Source organism: Aphis gossypii, chromosome X, assembly GCF_020184175.1.
Source record: "Aphis gossypii isolate Hap1 chromosome X, ASM2018417v2, whole genome shotgun sequence".
NCBI classification, from domain to species: domain Eukaryota; kingdom Metazoa; phylum Arthropoda; class Insecta; order Hemiptera; family Aphididae; genus Aphis; species Aphis gossypii.
In genome coordinates, this window is record NC_065533.1 from 10596599 (window position 1) to 10619395 (window position 22797).

At 26.2% G+C, this 22797-nt stretch overlaps 1 protein-coding gene across 5 annotated transcripts; it reads right to left on the reverse strand.

Annotated features, from left to right (window-relative positions):
• Positions 1 to 38: 38 nt before the first annotated feature.
• Positions 39 to 22664, reverse strand: LOC126552730 (glycogen [starch] synthase). Of its 5 annotated transcripts, XM_050207551.1 has the most exons (14): positions 22374 to 22664; positions 22154 to 22313; positions 7532 to 7675; positions 6160 to 6344; positions 5091 to 5282; positions 4146 to 4343; positions 3262 to 3524; positions 2041 to 2161; positions 1782 to 1948; positions 1526 to 1718; positions 1202 to 1376; positions 731 to 942; positions 442 to 657; positions 39 to 220 (listed from the first exon to the last, which is right to left on the reverse strand). In XM_050207551.1, exons 3-14 carry the CDS (start codon positions 7668 to 7670, stop codon positions 188 to 190), a joined length of 2094 nt encoding a protein of 697 aa, XP_050063508.1. In that variant the 5' UTR covers positions 7671 to 7675; positions 22154 to 22313; positions 22374 to 22664; the 3' UTR covers positions 39 to 187. The 5 variants fall into 5 exon arrangements, with proteins under 5 accessions (XP_050063508.1, XP_050063509.1, XP_050063507.1 ...); XM_050207552.1 differs by lacking the exon at positions 22374 to 22664 and having other exon boundaries at positions 22154 to 22320; XM_050207550.1 differs by lacking the exons at positions 22154 to 22313; positions 22374 to 22664 and adding an exon at positions 17695 to 18554.
• Between the last annotated feature and the right edge of the window lie 133 nt (positions 22665 to 22797).

The following is a 22797-nucleotide window of genomic DNA, read 5'->3' on the forward strand; positions in this document are numbered from 1 at the left end:
ATGTTTTTTCATAAAAAGAAAAAAATGTTGTGACATAATTTCTCATTAAAATAAATGTATTTTCAGTAAAACAATATATTTTTTTTTACACTTAAAAAAATTTTAAATACATTTTTCAGAAGTACTATATTATGTGTTATAATATATTATTTAATATTTATTACAGCAACAAACTAAATATGTATAGTTAATGACTTGTATATGTCGAAAGCTCTGCAAGCTGAAAAAATAATGAAATTCATAGATTAAAATACAGTTAAACCACTTACCAATAGGCAATAATGGAAACCTTGTAATAGTGGATTATTTTTGTTTTTCGTAATAAACACAATATAACATGTAATTTGATTGCAAAACAATCAAAATATTATTAAATGTCCACTAAATAAAGGTTTCACAAAAAAATAAACACTATTCATCTTAATAAAAGTTATTTATTACCTCACGCTCATCATCAATATCTTCGTCATCTGATCCGTGTAGTGAAGCTCCTGGTGTGGTTGGTCGGCTACTTGATGGTGATGGTGGTTCAGAATAAGGACGAGGATAGTTATATCGTCGTCTCGATGCTTCCGTGATGCACAACATTTCTGTTTCTTTATCAAACATATCCGGGAACACTTGACATAATGCTTTCAACCTGGCTTGACGATAGTACTGAAAACCAATGTAATTATTAACAAATTTATATAAAAAAAATAATTGTAATTGTTTTTAAATGTTTACTTACAATACCCAAGTTACGCCAATCGAGCAAATCGCTTAAACGTTCGGTACGGTTTCGCTGGATCACCCGTTGTCTACGACTCATTCTCGCAAAATCGTACATATACTGCGCCAGTTGTCTGACAGATTCTTCGATGCTAATGTTTTGACGGTCCACGATGTAAATTCCGTAACTCAAAGGATCAGCGATGTGCTGGGCCATAAAACAACCGAAACCTGAAAATAAGTGATCACAACATTACAACATTTCATTTCATATTCTTAGTAGAAACTAGAAGTGAAGGTGTACACAGCACGAAAATGATAGTATTTAACGAATTTAATTTCCACCGATATTATTTAATTTATATAATAATATAAAAATATACTTTTACATTTATGGTACAATCGTCAATTGGTGAAATTCACAATCACCTAATGACGTATAGACTCATAGATAATTTCATAATAATAATAATAATAGTTGAGTAGTTACCCGACAAGTTTGTAGTTATTGACGGGATTCCCATAACCGTGCATTCGGCGGGTGTGTATCCCCATGGTTCGTAGTAACTTGGGAATACTCCTAAGTGACAACCGCGCACGAATTCCTCATAGTCCAATCCAAACAGCGGGTTAGTCGAGGATAAGAATTCTGGGTGAAACACTATCTATAAAATCACGAGAGACGAATATAATGCGAGCTTTGGCTTATTAGTTATTTTCGGTGAACAGAATGGAAGTGGTTTTTCCACTATGTATACACAGGCACACTGCAGATCACAATTCACAATATACCTAATATTAATTATTATCTTACTTTAACTTTGTCGGATGTAGTGTTGAACAGCTTACATCTTCTTATCGTATTCAATACGGGATCACACCAATCGTTTACTACGTTATGAGTGGTTACAGGCGGCAGGTCGTCCCTCTGCAAAGCGTACAGACACCGTTTCAACCTCACAGTGTCTTCTTTATTCAACAACTCTTCTTCGACGGGCATTCGGCCCCTGTAAAACAAAATATTATACGTTAGCACTGTATTTTTTGCATAAATTATATCGTCAATTAACCTTAAACAGATTTCGTAAATCCTCCGTCCGATTTTTGTTTGTATTTCTAGTATAGTGTCTCGTAAACTTTTGGTAACGGCGTGACCACGGAGACTTTCCACGTTGAAGTTTTCTGTCCGCGCGGGGAATATTAGGAAGGCTACGACAGTCATATCCGAATTAGCATTCTGTAATTAAAAATCGTTTTTTTTTTGTTCCTCATTGATTAAATAATATCAATATTCACTATGATAATATGAAGTATTATTTATGAATTTACTTTCAAATAATGATTTAAACGAGCTAATGCTTCGATAAATATGTCTGCTCCTTTGTTTGAAAATTCATATCTTCCAGCCGTAAAGAAATATAATGTCTTCTCCAGATCGAAATTATAATGTCTGTAATTAAGATAAATCGGTGTAATTAGTACATGGAATAAACACGAATGTAAATAATATATAGATGGATTAATTTACATATTTCTAAAATAAAAGGTCAGCAGTATTCACGTAAAGCCCTATTAATCAAAATATATTATTTGATAGGGTAGTAGTTATTAGCTGAACAGTAAATTGTATAGAAAAATAAATTGTTCTTAGCTCCAAACAAAGTTTGAATTACATACTATTGAATTCAATTTTATATCTTTTATTTTCCATTTTTTTTTATTTTTTAAATACTTTTTTCAATTTTAAGTTTTCTTATAAATACTTTATACATTTTATACGATTTTGGTATTTAATAATATTTTTAATTTAAAATATTTTACACAAGATTTTTATCATTTTTAGCATACCTATAGTGCATTTTATACTATACTTTTTAGATGTAAATTAAATAATTAGATGTTAACTGTTAAGTGCATTTGTTTAAGGATTTTATTGTTTTAAATTCAAAGTAATGATTATTAGTTGTTACTCAATATTTTTCAGATAAAAAATATTGTAATAATTAATACATAAAAATTAATCATTCAACATTTTACTACAAGTATATGCACCTAAAATTATTCTTTATAAATTGTAAGTATCTACTTGTAAATTGTAACAGTATACAGATTACATAGAAAAATGAAAGGAGTGGTGAAAAAATTCTAACCTATTGGTATTATTTAAAAAAAAACATATTAATCTGTAAATAAACATCATAAATCATTATCGATTGATGGAAATACTCTAAATATTTCAAGTAGTTGCATTTCACTTAATATTTATTGATTGTGAACAAATTTAATTTGCAATTTTATCGAAATATTTTTTGATTGTTCAAGTATTTTAATTGAACAGGATGTTATCATTAAAATTGTTGTTTTAAAATTGAATAATGCAACAGGGATCTATAAGACAACCTTATCCAACTGAACACCAAATGCTTATGTATTAATATTTTTGTAATAAAATTAATTATTATTTTTTTTTTCTAATATCTAAGATTCAAAATAAACAATTGATATTTAAAAATATACTATTTATAATTTGTAATTATAGTGATTGTATACCCATGGAAATGACCGCGAACAAAATCATGAATCTTCTCTTTGGATAGTGAATGAAGATTTTGAAATTCATGTAAGGCTGAAAATTTGACAACATTCAACCCATTGGGAGTTATGATATCAGGCTTCCGAGAGAGTAAATACTCAGATTCTTTTCCAGTAATATCAGATACTGTTGTAAAAACGTGTGCAACATGTGCTGCTGCTCGTTCCATACAATAACGGTGATAAATTTGCCTTTTACCAGCTTCTTCATCGAGATTGAACTAAAAAATTAAAAAGTAGATATAAATACAGGTTTTTTTTTTCCATTTAACAAAATAATTGAAAATAATGTGATCACACTTCACATATTATGAATATATGATTTCAATTTTTAGTTTTAAGCACATATTTTAAAGTTGACAATTTTTTTTAAGTACTTATATTTTATGAGAAATAATAATACAATTCGAAAATTCATAATTTAAAATAGGTATATTGTATCTAAACAATCAATTTGAGAATTCTTTCTATAATATAATAAATAGTGTATTTTAAATACCTAGTTGATAAACAAATTTAATTTAACAAACATTTTTAAAGCTGTTTATTTGCATTAGTCATTTTAGAAATTATGTTTTAAAAATTTAAAAATGTATTAATACACATAGATTACAAATAGAACATTTTAGAACAAGTTCTAGTATCAGCTTTGTATTTTTAAAGGAATAACTCTAAAAGTACATTATACTAAACTAAATAGAGAATACTAACTTTGGGTTTTACTCAAATATTTATGTAAAAAAAAATAAGAGCATATTAATTGTACATATTAAATTTCATAGAATTTTTTTAAAGCAAGTTCTAAGCCTTAAATATAAATAAAAACTAATAAAATACCATACTTTGTCTAAATTATTGTAAAAATCAGTATTTCCTGCACAGAGATATCGGCCTAATAAAGTGGCATGAGTTGTAAATACTGTAGCAATTGGTTCTTTTTTTGTGCGTAATGAAATTAATCCTATGCCAGCTTGCCATTCATGGAAATGGGCAACCACTAGCGGTGTTGAATCAATATATGCTGCTGCCGCTACTCGGAACTGAAACATACAATAATTTATTTAAATATTTTTAGATCTTTAACTATATGTGTACTTAAAATAACTATAAAAATTCTAAATAAACGTAAAAAGGTAAGTATGTTTATATAGATAAAAAAGGAATGGGGCACAATAATAATATTTTTATCATAGACAAGTACAATTTTTTTTAACATTTTTGTAAAGGATGGTTTGCATATATTTGACATTAAATATCTACATATTATATTGTTTTAATGATATTCATTTATATATTATTATTATATTATGTAATTGGTTTGTACTTATAAGAATTTTACTTATTTTCATAAAATAGTCTATCATCTATAAAATATGGATTATAGAAATAATTTCATTAATTAACAATAGTTAATAATGAACAATTAAAAGAATATTCAAGCAAAAAAATACACAATTTGTTTTATTTATTTAAATAGAAAATTTACAATCTGTAGCATAATATGAGGAGCAAGGCTGTCTAGTGACAGAACACTTAGAAACACAAAAGTGCCCAAATGTTATATGTGTAATTTTAACCTAACTCGCTTAGGTCGCATAGAAAATAGTACTTACACATTGAAATACACCAGTAATGATCCAATACATATTTGAAGGAACTCTAAGTAAAGTTTTTAAAATATAAAAACATACAAATGACAATTCTACGTTTATAGATAAATACTAATAGCTGTAAACTATACATATATAAGTATAACATATTACATTTTAATGAGTAGGTATACTTACTTCTGATAGAAATTCAGATATTAAATATCCCAAAATTACAGCATCATTAGCTTCTATGTCTAAATGTGGAATTCCTATGTTGCACGTATCCCATAAAGTTTGCTTGTATTCATCTAATTTCCAAGCAGCTGAACCAATATCAAACAATATAACTTGTGGACTACCATCAACTAACCATCGACCTGTCAACAACTGTTTTTATTTATTTTATTAGGATAACAATACTTAATATAAATATTAAAATCAGCTTTTTTTTAAAAAAAAAAAAAAAACTAGGTTATTTTAATCAATCCCCATACTCACTAGCTAATTGAACAAATTTAATAAAATTGAATAATTTTAATCTGCGAGGAAATAATTTAATTTTAAATAAAAAATAAATATTCTATATTAATCATATTGTAAGACAACGCATTTTCTTCTGTCCCGACTATATGAGGTCAACCACCCTTCTACACAACTTTGCCATCATAGGGTTCTACCACCTATTCTTAACTCACACCAGATATTTTCTCTTCTTCAGTCTCCCTCCCACTATTTTGCCTTGTATATATTTATTTGCACATAATACTATATAGGTATGTATAATCTCAACCTATTTTCCCTCATTTTGTCTACAATAGGAAATGAAAGTATGCATATTTGATAGATATTCCAGTGTTTGTATTATAACATTTTTGAAATACGACAAAAAAAAAAACAATATCAATTTTGTCGAAAACGTCGAAATTCCAGTTTTCCTTTATTTTGCCGATTATTTTGAAGCAAATAAGAAAGTTTTTACTTTTGACCTCTTACAGTATAAATTAAATCATTTAAATCCAATAACTACCAATAACTACCAAAAACCACCTTTAATTTTCAATAGATATTGAAAATTCTGCTACAAATAGTGTCATCACGCACATATTAAACCAATACATTATTCGCTCCGATCAGAATCTAAAAGGGATCTATGAAATAGAAATATCAAATAGAAAATTTAAAAATGGATAAATAGATTTATACATTTAAATATATTACAATAAAATTAAACATTAAAAACATTAATCACTAGAGTAAATTTTACCTTAAATCCTTGATCTCTCATTTTTGTTACTGCTGTGTGATAAGGAGATCCACCTTCAAATTCTAGTTCTTCGACAGCTGTCCGAGCATAATTTTCTTTATAAGGACCTAATAAACAATACTGTTCTCCCATTTCTTCAGTTGATACGAATGCTTTGGATCTAATAACTGTATAAATACCACCAACTGAAATAACAAAAATCATAATTAAACATTAAGTATAAATGAATAATATGAATAAATATTAAGTAGAAACTTATTTTTCAAGGAGAGGACATTAACAATACTTACCTAAATTAATATTAAGCACATTGTGGCATAATATTTAACATGATTTTAAACATTAGTTAAAAATTCCGCTTTGCCTACTTCATAATTTATACAAATACCTACATTATTGTTTATTACTATTTTATATTAAGTATCTGTGTAGGTCTTTATATCGCTAATTGTATTATGCTTATTTCCTTAAATGTTTTAAAAAACGTAATAATAATATCTGAGGGAAATATTTAAATCTCAAAAAATAAAATTAAAACGATTAAGTACATAATATATTATATAAGTAAAATATTGTACCTACACAATTTTTTTTTATGGTATAGATAGATAAATAATGTACATTGTATATTATGAAATACGAAAATGTTTATTTATTATTCTTATATATATATATACGTAGGTAAATTAAAAACAAATAGTGTCGAAATATTTTTATAAAATGTCAATCTTTATAATTAATTATAAGTTAAGCAGTTAAGCTAAGTCTAAAATAAATATATTTATGAAATACCTTTATTATATTATGAAACACCGCATAAAAATTGAATTACTTATCAATACTATAAACATTCAAATATATGAATGAAGGTAGGTATGAAGCATATTTTTGACACTTTTTACAGAACTTATTTAATATAACCGTAAATGCATCGATAAATCATAGGATATGGCAGCTGAAAGTCTTTTTTAGTTGTATTCATTAGTTAATATAAACATTAATATTTTATTTAAAGCTTGATAACGTAATTTAACAAAATCGTGTATATTTTAAGACTTTAAGTTACTGTTATTATTATGTTGCGGTTACCCTCTTGTAGACCTACCACTCGTAAATAATCGAGAAATTAAAAAATAATTTAATCAATAGTAACACGATCAATATATTTGAATACAATGGGTAATACGAATAATATGTTATTATAATTAATAGTTAGCATTATTAATTTTATTTTATTTATTTTTTATTTTATTTACAAATAAATGAAATAGGTATGTCAAACTAATTTTTGAATGTATACATTTATATATAATTGTTCGGAATATTATGTATAGGTGTAATTCGTGTAATATTACTGGTATATTTTACAAACCTTTATTGCAGACTTCCCAAGCTGTTTCAAAAACCCATCGGTTTTCGTAAGCAGCTGTTTGGCCACGATCCATAAATGCAGTAAAATCATAATTACTGTCCACCCGATAAAAACGTTTACTTGCTTGGTCTTTAGTCATGATACCTGGAAAAAAATTGTGTTGAACGCGAGAAATAAATTTAAACGTTTGTAATGATAAAATGATTTTCAATATCGTTTATTGTGAGTAAGTACTGTCAGTAAAACCTAGTTCAAGGACAAGCCTTTGGCAACATACTGATTTTGGCAAACAACCATACATAAACATTTATGTTGCCAGTAAACCAGGACTTCCAAAATAAAAATTTCCAATTTTAAGTAAAAATAAAAAAAAACCAAATTAAAATTATCCAAAATAATAAAATAATATAGTATGATAGTATGTATAATATCTTACACTAGTAAATAATATATTATTTATACAATTTTAAAACAAAATAAAATGCTTTTGGAGAATAATAATAAATTAATACCTATTGAATTTTACAAGTAAATAAAAATTATTTTATATAATGCATTTCAAATTGAATTAATATTTAATAGGTAGTAGTTATTACATATTTAATCTTAATATTCAGATACACAATTAATAACTTTCTGATAATATTATGTAATTTAATTATAAATAACTAAATATATAATCAAGAATATTCATTGGTATATAAATATATTCATATCAATCCACAGGTTAAAAATCAATAGTTAAAACAGTCTAAAGTTCAAAAACAAGAAATTTCGAGTACTATCAAAATCAACTTTTTTCAATGATACAGTCGGTATGTAGAATTTAGGTTACATAGTGAATGACACAGTGAACGATATAAAACATTTAAAATTATTTTAATTTTATCAAAACAACTAATAACAAATTGATATAAACCAATAATATTTAGAATATGTTTTTGAAAGGCATTTTAACAATTGTATCAAAATTTTAATATAATTGTTTGTATATTACAACTACCTAGCTAAAATCGGAATACATAATATTATTAGATATGACGATATTGAACGACCATCATAAGTTATCTCACTTGAAAATTCAAAACCGTTATAACCCGACGTACATTCAACCTTTTTTTTCAAGATATACAAGAAGTATGTATATCACAGTAAGCCGTGAGGGGCTTCGCCTAACATACAATAATATTACAGGCTCACTAACTCAAAATTAACTTTAACCTATAAAATTCAATTCAGTGTTTTACTAATTACAATCATTACAAAATAAACTGCCACCTATCAAAATGACACGTATTGTGTACAAAATCTATGGTTTAAGCCGTTTCAGGCCACTACATACCCCGCGAGCCTCTGGCTAAGCCTAAGTTAACAACACAACATTTTTTGTTTAACTCAAATTCGAAATGTCATATGTTTATAACACATAGACGAAACTTGCCGATATGACATCCTCTTAAAAGGATTATGTTGTTATGTGTTACACGTGGGTCAGAAAATATTAATTTTATATTTTCATAATGCAACGATGAAACATGAAATCCAAAAGGAATATGACAATTGTCGTAATCAGAATCAGCATATAAAAAAAAACAAGCCAAGTGAAAAACTAATTTCTTGATTATTTTATAGTCCAACGACCATTGTTTGATGTTTTAACGATTTTTGTATTAAATTAAATTAAAATGTAAAAAATAAGAAATCGAGTAATTGAAAAATAGTTTTTAAGTATTGTAAGTTTTAACATTTTTATCAAAAAAATCATTAAATAAATATCATAAAAGGTATATAAGTACTGTATAATGCATTATCTCATCCGACTATTTAATCAATTAATGACAAGTCAATAACAAGTATTTATTTTTTTCAATAAAAAAATGACAGATTTTAATGTATTTATTTATTCGATTATAATATTATGATAGTAAATTATATATAATGCTTAAATCAAATCACATTACCGATAACATGTGTAGTTACTTTGTAAGATTTAAAATAAAATATACAAAACCAGTTATTCACTTATATTTAAAAAAAAATTAAATAATAAAACTTATTAAATTTAAAACAATTCGCGATACATAGAAGTGACCATAATAGTATATTTTACATAATAATAAGTACATTACAATTCCTAGTGGCTAGACGCTAGAATCTATATTCTATAAGAATAATAAAATATACTATAGAACATAAAAACATTTTTTAAATTCTATACACAAAATATTCCTTATTTAGAATATTGTTGTAACCCGAATTAAATCGATCTCAATAGAAATTATTAATTGATGAAAACCATTTAATTCACAGTAGTTGTAGTAATAAGATAAAATTTAATAATTGTTCTAAGCCATCAAAATTAAATTAAAACTAGATCAATTGTATAATTACATGAATATTAACATATTTAATTATTTTTATCATACACAAGGTGATCCATGTGTGTAGGTACCAATAGTGTGATATTTCTTATATTTTAAACGACTACCTATAACTTTTTTTTTAAATTAATATTGTTTTTACAAAATTTGATTTTATTACAAAACGACATTTAGAAAAAAAAATCGATGTATTTTTACAATTTGTAATCGTTAGTATTTACTTTTTTGAATGATACCCTAGGTTATTAATTTTATGTTCCGATTTTTTGAGTATTTCGATACACAAAATTATAAGTACTTTATTTGGAATGAGATGGTAATGAATTAAGAGTACTAAACGAATACATGAGTTTATTAAGCGGCATATTACACAGAAAATATCGTACTTAAGAATATAAAATTAATAACGATGCGAAAAAATGAAAAAAAAAATGATGATAATACAAATTGGTATAAAGTATATTTTGTTGTGTTGTGGAATAAAAATATGTATAAATAACATTTTCGTTTGTTTTTGATATAATAGCATTAATTAAAAAAAGTAATACATTTTGCTGTTAACAGCACATGGATATATTTAAATTTTTATGAGAGCTGTGAGTAAGTATGTAAAGTATTGCTGTTTCAAAATGCTCGTCCCTTAAAATTAAAAATATTGTAAGAATTCTAAATACAAACAAATATAATGTTCTTACCTTTACGTTTGATAATAGGTTAATTAATATTCACATTAAAACAAAATAAGCTCAACATAAACTGCGGAACGTAAATATTTTTATGTTACTCACTTCTAAGACAGATACAACAAATGTTGGTGTTTCTTTTAAGTTAAAAATGAAAGTAAAAATAACTCAAACCTAATCAAATTTTAAATTCATGTATTATAGTAAACTCGTAATTAGTCCAATAATAAAATCAGCAAAAAAATAATTGTATGTATACCTATAATATCTAAAGTTAATTTTAATTCTATTGAAATAGATACTATACGCACTATGGGTCACTATTGATACTCGACAATGATTCTATTTGATCGAAAATTCAAATTTATGTTTCAACAACTATATAAATTATATAATAGTATCCTCAGCAATGTATTTTATTTTTTATAATGTAGGTAGGTACTTACTAATGTGTTTTCATCAATACATATATTAAATTCAATAATTTTCGAGATATTTTTTTACGTTATTCACGTTATAAAGAAAAATACAGAACGGCAAGACTGTAGTAATATACAACTGCACAAGGAAACACGAACTCCATATACTGATTAGTAATCAGTAATCACTGACATAAAATAAGTAAAATGCCGTCTACAGCTGAGAACCAGAAACAAACCAGGCCTATACAATATGCTGATAAAATGTAATAACACTAATAACCAATTGACCACTAGAAAACATGAACTATCAGACGCTATTAACGTTTAACAGCGTAAACATAAAATCTGTATACACTATACATGTATATTTATGGACATTTTTTTAAATAGAGATACTGTTTTGAACTTTGTATAGTTAAACACGCACACGTCACACAGATAGGTATACTTAAATGGACCAATTCAATGTTCTATATTGCCATTTGGTAGATATGCACTAAATACAATTTTCAGTATGAATAGATGTGCCTATTTAACTTATTTGTTTTACAACTTCATAATTGAAATATATATGTTTAATAAAAACAATTTTTAATTTTTATCTCAAAAAAACACTAGGGAGATAGAATAGATAGATCGCTTAAAGCTCCCCCCCACTCGTGTTTACATGAGCGCAAACTATTTTTTATGCAAAAGTTTATTCCACAAAAAATACTGTATAAGTATAAATCATTGGTCCTTCGATATATGAAACACGTACCCCGGATTGGAAACCATTGTTGTAGTTGAAAAAATAAATAATAAAATAGGTACCTATCACATTTGTACAATATACATAATTATTAATTAATAATAACTTCAAAAATATATCAGTAGCTATGTAATATTATAGAATAATTATGCTGTTTACATTAATGTCCACGTAAAACGCATGGAGTTAATTATTTATTTTGTTACCTAATTCTAATAAGTCATTAACAAAAATGTTTGAATTTCAGAAAATACAAGTATACAAATACAAACACTGATGAGTAAACATTATTTTTCTACGAAAACAATTTAAAAAAATATATTAAAAATTAAAATCTTTACCTATTTTAGGTATGTTAATATTTGTACATTTCTGTGTAAGCACCTATACATACAGTATACATAATATATTTATTTATTAATTTATAGTTATATAAGTTTAAAATACTTAAAACCTATGACCTGTGCTAATCTTTTATTGTCAAATGTAAAATTATCTACAAAAAGAATAATTTTAATATATTTATTAAAAAAAAAAAACCATAAATATTTATTTAATTCGCATGGTTATAATTCATTGAATTTATAATATATGTGTACTATTAACTATAAAAACTTGTTTAGTTTTATATCAATTATAATCTTAATTTTGAAATTAATATAGAATGACTACAAGTTTACAACGAATTAATAAAATATTTATTGTAAGTAATAATGGCATTTTTATAAACACTTGTGAACTAAATAAATTTTCATTTACAAATATATAAGTTGAAAATATGATAATATATTATTTAAATCAAATAAGAGAATGCGTATTTCAGTTTTTAACTATGAATTACTTTGACGCACAAGTATTCAAGTTGCATAAACGTGATTCAATGTATCGTGTGTAAGGTACAAAACTACAAAATTATGACGTAGGTAGGTAACTGAGTAAAATAGACCAAAGTTCAAACGATAAAAATAGAGATTGATAAACACATTATTTTTTAATTTCGATTTATAAAAAAATAATAATATCCAATAAATAAATAATCATAGGTACTTCAAATAATCAATTAAAAAGTCACTTGTATGAATGTATACGGTTGTTCATAAGTTTATGACTAACATGTTGTATTATTGATTTTTAAAAATAGATATCCGATTATTTATTTTTTTTTTACATCAATATTTTTTACGATATTTTAATGAATTTTTAAATTATAATATTTGTAATAGGTATCTTTAAAACAGAAATATTAAAAAAAGTTCGACGTACAAACATAGATTTTCACTTTTAGTTTTGGTTAAAAAATTGCTTCTATTAAACCCAATTTGTTATATTGTACTTTTAAAATACATTTTTGTTCGTTTGTAAGATGAAAACAACCCTTGCAAATGTCAGCGTGTAATGTGCAAAAATAATGAGAATTCGTGTTTTATGTAATTTCTTTTATTTATAAATATATAATACGGGGTCTAGATATCGGACTATGTAATCAATAATCATTAATAAGTTATAACTAACATTTACGAAATATAATATAATATTCATTGTCATGATGTGTTTTATGATATGAGTTTATCTCTAAATTTATAAATATAATATAGAGTATAGACCTTGACCTATAAAACAAATAGGTAATTTGATTATTGCTGTAAGTACCTAGTTAATATTATGGATTATAAATTGAAAATATCCCTAAGGTGCATCAACAAAAATGTTAAGTATAGTTGAATTTATGAAAAAAAATGATTAAAGAAAAAAAATTCTTTTCTAGAATTAACATAAAACTGTCAACGACAATTATTTATTACCAATTAAAGTTTTAGTATAAATCTATAAGAATTGTGAAAATTATCACAAAGATACAAATCTACAGTTATACCTATTTGGTTTTAAGTTACACCAAAAGCACAATATCGGTTGTATCGAAAACTAGTTTAGAGTAAAATTTCCAATTTTTCTTAATTTTCCCCGATTATTAATCATGAGTGTTAGATTCTTAGCAGAACGATACTTGTACTTATCATTTATGTGTCTACCATCAATTTATCCCTTCTGAGGTATGAAACTGCTTCGATTTTCAACTTAGAAAGTGGTTTTTAATGACAACTTAAATCCGGTTAGTACTTTGAGCCTTTGAGGAGTCGAATGTAAAAAATATGGGCATAGCTTTGCTGAATACTAGGTATAAAATGGGTCACTGTAATAAACATTATGTGTTACATTTGAATTCAATTATACTTATATCAATACATCATTGTATATAGAAAAAAACATTCTGAACCGAGACGCTTGGACAACGTACTAGGTACTAAATATATTTCATGATAAAGAAATATAAATAATAATTTTAGATTTTGAGAGAAGCGATGTATTAATTTTACAATGATGTGTTTTTTTCTGTCTGTCATCATCTTTGAGGAGAGTAAAAATTCGGATGGTCTTAGGTGAAAAATTGGATTTAGTTGGTACCTTAGTGGGTCAATAATAATTGAGAAAAAAAAAATCAAGATAAACGGAATTTTTTACAAAAATCCAATTTTCAACAGTTAAATTTGTTTGTTTTTTTCGTTGTAAGTAATTCAAAAAATAAATAACAATTTATACTTGAAATTTTCTTTAAATGTTTATACTATTACCTACTTTATATATAATATGTTCATCATATAATAAATATCAAATATGATAATATTTTCAACTGTTTTAAATTTTTTTCTACAAATATCGATTAAAAATTATTCGCTGGAAAGAAATGCTTGAAAATATATTATAATATGTATTATTATACGCCTCATAAATTTATAATTTCTCTACTAAAACATATTAAAAATCTATTATCACAATATTTCTTATGAGCTTTTAAAGTTAGAATTTTAACAAAATTCATAAATATCGTAAAACTTAGTAATTTTTTTTTCTAGTTAGATAAGTTCACAAAAATTGTTGTTTTTATAATTAAGAATTAGAAAATTTAACACGAGATTTCTTATTATTAGTTTTTCATCCTATGTATATTATATATATAAAACAAATTTTAACGGAAAAGCAAATTAATTGTTTATAAACATTTCAAGTTTAAACTTTTACGACATTCGATTGACCAGTAAAATAATTATTTATTCTTTAGAAATCGTTGATATTTTGTTGTATTTCAGAAATAAATAACTACCTATAGATATTTGTAATGTTCACCAAATGTTTAAATTATCATTTTCATTGTATGATAACATTTTCAATATGTTATTATTCTTTTTACCCTATTTAAAAGCATGAACCTTTTTAAATATTTTTTTCACAAATGTCAATAAAAAATTATTAGGTAAAAATAATTAAAAATTATTACAAGATTTCATAAAAATTGTTTCTATATCTATATAAAATTATTAAAAACACCTAGATACATTTATTTTTACACGCATTTAAAATTAGAATTCTAATGAAATTTCTCAAAACCACAATAAATTAAAAAGTTTTTTATATTTAAGTTTTAAAATTTTAATAGAAAACTCCTCATAAGTAGATTATACTGAGATCATAAAATCTAATAAATATATAAAAAAAATTATTTTTTCATAAACATGTTTAATAAATATTAAGTTTATATTTGGACGAATTTTTTTATTTTGTTATAATTTAAAAATATATTCGTGAAAACTTAAAACTTTTATAAACATTATATTTATATTGTTATGAATTTTATTATACGCAATTATATTTTTGATTTATTTTAAGATATTAAAATAAATAATTATTTTATATAGGTATTTATACTATGAATCTTTTTTTACTATTTTATAGTATTTACAGAAATGTGTTATTACATTTAGAGTTATATAAGTTAATATATGATATATGGTATAAATATATATTATTATAATATAATAAATACAATATTTCTGGGGAAAAAAATATCAACCTATAGTATCAAAAGTACAATAATTTAAAAGCTTTTTAAAAAAACCATTATTACTTGGTGATATAAGGTGATAGACCATTTCCGCTCGGTATCATTTTTCGTATTATATAATACATCGTTACATTCAAATTTAACACATCTCTAATAGTAACCCACTGGCTACTCGACACCTAGTATACAGCAGAGCGATACCAACTTGCCTAGTTTTTTTGTATTTACAATTTACATTGATTGAAAATTATACCAAAATAACTTTATATAGCTGGAAAACCAACAAAAAGTAAATTCTACTAATTACTAAAAATAAAATATTTATAGACAACTTCGTGATTGATAAAATTTAAATAATATCATTAAAATTAATTGGCCGCGTACAGCGGGACATATAAATCACTAGCACTGTCCATTACAACTTAGGTGTTATTAATATTAAAAGCAATCACAGAAGACGTAATATAGTTACTAGTTACTACTGATTAGTACCATACAGTAAGTCAATTAAAAAAATCATTTTTTTAATCCTGCTTTACCGGGTGATTATTTGTTTAAATTCAAATCTTGAGTCACAAAATCATTAATAAACATATACATAAACGCATATGCATATGTATTAAAGGTTTAATAATAGGCAATAGATAGTATACGTAGGCGTGTGCACGGGGTGTGCAGGGTATGCAAACATTTGTGCCTACTTTAAATTGTTGATGAAAAATTGTTTAATTATATAAAACTGATTATGGAGAGTAGGTTAGTGTGTGTAATATAATATGTAAATTAATAATTTTTTTTATTTTATACAATACCTAGTCTATAATAGTATTAAATGTACACATAATATTCATTATTTTCATTATCAAAAAAGCAGCGTCTAAAAAATTTTAATTTATTATAAACTAATTATTATAATACAGTGACATTATTTATCTAGCTGAATTATAGTAGGTCAAGTAACCCATCTAAAACAATTCTGAACACCCTGTGAAAATTCCTGCGCACATCTATGGTTGTAAAACGTGCGATGTAATAAAACAGGAATTATATTTTGTATTAGTCTAGTTTTAGAGAAAAAAATCACTTACCGATTTTCTAAAAAATAATGCCAAGATATAAAAATTTAAGCTAATAAATATTTTATTTTATTTTTTTTGAAAAAATTGAAATAAATATTCATACAACTATTGAGTGTTGCGTTATAGGTTTTAAGTTGTAAAAATGTTCTTAATCGAACGCATTTTTGTCGAGAGAAAAAAAACGAACGGATCTAAATGAATTTCGAAAGCGCGTGCTCGACCACTTTGAAAACACTATTACGTATGAATGCAGAATGTCGATACACGAGCTGATAGTACTGCTTATAGGTACAGTAATACCTATACGGTTATTATATCTACTAAATTACCTACCAAACCTTTTAATCAGAAAACAATAACACAAGATTAGATAACACATGTGGTAACGGCCAACGGTAGATTGCAAATGCGCGTAAATAATAAATATGAACGCGTGTCGCTATAATATATTAGACTTGGAATAGTTCTGTGCGTACAGCTTTGGAGCTAAATAAATGGTACCTACTCGATAAACGATAATGTGGATCATAATAATTTAAAATAATATATATGTATTATTATTGACCACGCTATCTAACGATAGGACGATAGCCCAGCCAGAAATTTCCCGTCCAGGTAGGGATGATACTGTGGTAGTATAATATTCTTTTCTATGGGGTGCTCGTAACGGACGTACATTATTTTTGTTTTTTGTACACGGTAAACGATGCCTATAAATAGTGTTATTACAATTTATTTAAATAGATACCGAACAAGACCTCAAATGGACGGATCCACTTGGTACAGAGTTCTAGACCCTGGACCTCGGTTACGTCACTGACCTATATATTATGATCTTTAAATATTATTTTATGCGCGTGGCGGTCATGTAGGCGGGTTTTATGATATTACGTAATATTATTAGAGAGAAAAAAAAACAATAATGCCGACCACTGGACACAATCCTTACCGAATTCGCAGCAGAAAGCCGCTGGCGTGGGTGTTATACTATGATGCTAGTCCGATGATGCTGGTCCGGTAACAAAAATATTGCAGACGAGCGCCGCCGCGTAGCTCGTAGTGGTGGCGAAGTCGACGCGTAAAAACAAAATAAAAAATACGTGTGGCGCATAAGCGCGTACAAACGCGACCGAGAATCGAAAACCAAAAACGAAACGGAGCCGAATACAATAATGCAACACCGGCGTGTAAGTACTATAGACGTATTGCTTTAACGTTATCGAGAGTTTTTAAATGCATTCAATAATAATCGACGTGCACCACGGTAAACGACGGACATCGGGCGGCGGACGAGACGACGAAGAAAATAATCACGAGCGGCGGCGGCGGCGGCGGTTTAAAAATAATACTATTTCGTTCGCAGTTTTTCACACTGACGGGCGCGAGTTCAACAATATAAAATATTATTAGGTATAAATGTAAAAAAAAAAAGTAATATTAATATATATATTGTAATAAGAGCGTAGTGTACTCGGCATTGACTATTCGCTGGAGACGAGTGTGACGGCCCGAAATTGTCGTAACTCATATATCATAATGGTTGAAATGTAAAATAGTATTGTAATACGGTCGTCGGTTATAATATTATTATTGTTGTTACGCTTTTAATCGTCGGGCAATAACCACCGCCACTGCCGCCCGGGAGGCCTTATATCGCATTACGGTCACAGGCGATGGTTTCTATTTTTTCCTCGTTTCCTTCTCTCCGGCGGACGGACGGACAGCAGAAACCGGTCGTTGTCGTCGCCACACGTCGCACATGGGCATTACGGCACACGCGCAGCCGTTGCGATAACGGCGCGACTGCCGACACTCGAGAGAAAAACGAAAATAAAACCAATTAAGCAACGACCGTAGACGTAACAATGTATTGGCAATAAGCTTTTATTATAAATAGGTACCCACTGCGTCTCGGTAAGGCGTCCCAGAGTCCGTCTTCACTCTCTACTATAAAATGTAAGCGACAACGACGTCACGCCAATGTCTTATCCTAGATATTAAATAAATTAGGTACGATATCGTGTTTGTGAACTTGAATCAGTTCCGTTATTTTTGAAGATTATTCATTTTTTTTTTTTTTTACATAGGTACCTATAAAAAAAAGTAGGTACAGACTATTTTTAATTAACTGTTGTAGTAAATAAAAAATGTCTAAGAATAGAAAGAGGGGGGATGGCAGTATGGCACTATACTCAAAATATAACCACCTTGACCCCTATAGTCATAGTTAATTAACTATAGATGTAGAATGTTCAACTTATAGGACTTGCTCATCGTCTTAAAAATCATAAATCATCAAATACAATATAATAGTCAATAGATAGGTAGCTACTGTTAGACTGTTAGAGAGTAAAATGTAGAAATAAAATTATTTTGCATTTTTATGGAAATTAAATACCTATGAGAGATCAAGAAAGGCATTTTTTAAACTTCCGAATTTCGAATATAAACAGATCACAAATGTATCGTGTATATAAATATAATGTACTAACTACTAATATGTATGTATAGCATTATTTAAATAGGTATCGAAGATACTTAGATACGTGAGTTGTCGACTACATTAAATGTCATAATATGTTACATACATGATACAATACACAATATAACTTATAATTTATTAATTAAGTGTAGTTTATTAAACACAAAATAAAATTAAAAGTGTTGAGTTCTTAGTGTTTGTACAAAATCAGCAAATGTGAGTTAGAATAGAAGGTACCTCATAACTTATTCGTAACCATTTTAAAAATATCAAAGGACAAAGATGCTTAGTATTCATAATGTTTTTTATTAACATTTAAAGTAAAAATGTTAACATGATGCTCATAATAATCGTGAACATTAGCACATTAATTTATAGTTTTAAATTAATAAAACAATTTATGTTATACCTATTAAAGTTTGAAAATGAAGTACAAGATTTCTCATAGGTTTTTATAATTTATTGTAATAAAAAAAAGTTTATTGGAAAGTCACATCACTTTTATGAGAATTTTGATATTTTTTTGTAATTTAATAACAAATAACTGTAAACACTAAATTTTGACAATTGTTTACATTTTCTATTTTAACACGAAGTATATAATTTTCTAAATATTTTGATATTTTTTGTGTAATCAGTTATCACATTATCATACATTTTTTTATACCTATTTAAAAATATACACATCTTAATTTAAAGTTAAAATATTTAAAAAAATCACCAACATTTACAAATAACTTAGCAGTTAAAAAGGTAGGTAAATGAGTACCGGTGTACCGTTCTGCTCTCAAAAATAGGCGTCAACTGTCAATAGTAATAGTAATAGTTATATAAATTTGAAATCAATGATATTTCCATTGATCGTTGTATACAAAAATGTTTCTAAGCGAAGACCGTAAGTCAACCTATATCACTAAATATCTTTCATAGGTACCTAATATTATTTAAATAATTGATACATCTACTACAATTAGTATATTATTATTGTAAGTTTATTTACAATTACATTTTTGGAAAAAAAAATGATATTATGATATTATATCATTGCGTAAAGTAAAATACTTATAAATTATAATGTAGGTACATAAAAGTTTTAAGCCTGTATAATTAATATTTTTAAGTTATTAAGAAAATTATGAAAATCGTTGTTCATTATTTAAATATACCTTATGTAAATATGTAATTTTACCTACCTATGTAATTTTCTTTACATTTGAAATTCAAATCTTAAAATGTCTGTATAAAAAAAAATATGTTTAGGTAGGTATATATTTTTCAGATTTTTAATTTTATTATGAATTACCTCATGACTTGAGTAATATTGTTATACATTTTCAAACCTTAGCTACAAAAATTGAAGGTTTTTTAAGTGTTTTACTACAAAATACTTGTACAAATGTATAATTGTACAACTCGTATATTTTCTTGATTTTAACGAATTTTATAAAATTCAAACTTTAAATAATATACACTTTCAAATTAATGGCTATATGTATTTTTAGCATTGTAATACAGAAATAAGATCAATTTACATGACATTTTGTATTATATTTTCATAAGTTTTGACCGGTTAATACTTTTTAACGACATTTATAGAAAAAAAAACCGAAAAGTTTGCATGTGTATAAATAACTAAAAAAGAATCAAAATATTTTTAAAATTTCCCCGTGTAAACAAAATTATAATTTAAACATTAATTGGTAACAATTTGAAGTTTTTACGATTATTCGTTTTTGAATACCTATTAGGTATAATAAAAAAAGGAAATCAATTTTGTTGACAACTGATTTATACAGCGTAAAAATTACCGTTTTCAATTATTTTGTTTCTTAATTAATAATACTGGTAACTTTGACCCCACAAAGTATCAATTAGATTCATTTCTTTACCAGAAACTACTACAAAATCGAAAATCGATGCATTTACATAGAAAAAACAAATATTATTGTGAAATCAATAAATTTATAAAATATATAATTTGTATAGTTAAAGACTGAAATATAAATATACATGCCAATTACAATATTACATGGTATAATTTTTTAATTTTTCGCCTCTTTGAACTATTTATAAACATTTGAAATTCGTAAATCGTCCCTTGTTATGTACCTTTCATAATTTAATATATCATATAATAAATACTTTGTAGTTTAAGAAACATGCATTTTTTAGTAAATTAACTTATTTAAAAACAATAATTCTCTAAGTTACTCGTAAGTCGTACACTCGTACCTTAAACTCATCAATCCCATCACAAACGACACCTATTAATTAAACAATTTATACCAATTTTAAATTGTAAATGTAAGTACCCAAAGTTACCACTTACCACTTACGTATTGATATTTAAATAGAAAAAATTGCTAACTAGTCATACAATAGGATAAGTGACAAGTGCATAAGAAAAATAAAATCTTCCTTAAGAAAAATTAAAGATAATTTTTAGAATAATTTCGTCAACCTTTTCCAAAACTGACTGTTAAAGAATATTTATATCATAATATGTATTTCAGTATTCAAATTGTAAGAATTAATATTAATATTTTCAAAACTAAATTTTAATCAACATTACGAAAAAATATTTTTTTGTAGTAACACTAATAACTACATATTAATATTATTTATATAGATCTAAAAATATTATAAGCAGACCGATGATGAATGTATTAATTTTAGTATGATAGTAATAATTATAAATAATATTAAATAGGTACTTGGTAATACATTTTTGATGAATCGTACCTGTTGGCTGTTACGTGCAAATTGGTATATACCTATTTATATAATTTTATCGCGTTGTATAAAAATAACACTCGATAACGAGACATACACAGAATAATATTCTCTGGACGACGAGATTGTGCATGTAACTATTAAAATACAACAATAATTATTGTGTAATAATAGTGAACTTGTGAAAACTTACTTTCAGTCCGTCCCGCCAGCAGCTCATGGACGTGCTTGTGATAACCGTAGGAGCCGGCGAGGGCAATGTACTGCCACAGATAAATATTCTGTGGTACTGCTTCAGTCGTTATCAGCCATCAAGTAGTATGACGTATATGTATATTTTTACGTGATTTTTACTGCACGCAAGAGAAACAATATTAATATGTATATTTATTTATTATATATTATGTACGTACAGAACTAGGTATAAAGAAAATAATGTTTACTATGTACGTTTTCCACACGTGCGCCATTCATTCAAGACGTTTTAATAATTGCTCAGCCGACAGATTGGGTTGACAAAAAATATTTTACTCATTTTTGACAAAAATGTTAACAATCTAAGTAAAAAAAACTTGACTTCTAACAATTGTATATTTTTATATGAAAAAAAAGAAAAGTTCACACACGAGCTGTTACACATCATTGTATTTGTGTTGTGCACATAAGATAAATGATTTTAGAAATTCACTAGATAACTCCTACTCCAGTGGCGGCGCCAAGGACGGGCCAGGTAGGGCCATGGGCCATGGCCCTACCTGAAAATGCCTGGCCCTACCACTGATCTGACCTTAGACATAATCATATAGTCATTTTTCATAAGCAGAAAATTATAAACTA

Coding starts and splice junctions, on each gene's coding strand:
- LOC126552730 (XM_050207551.1), bottom strand. CDS start 7,670: ATGACTAAAGACCAAGCAAGTAAACGTTTTTATCGGGTGGACAGTAAT. Junction 3,525..4,145: donor TTTACAATAATTTAGACAAA/GTATGGTATTTT, acceptor TTAATTTTTTAG/TTCAATCTCGATGAAGAAGC. Junction 658..730: donor ATTGGCGTAACTTGGGTATT/GTAAGTAAACAT, acceptor ATTGGTTTTCAG/TACTATCGTCAAGCCAGGTT.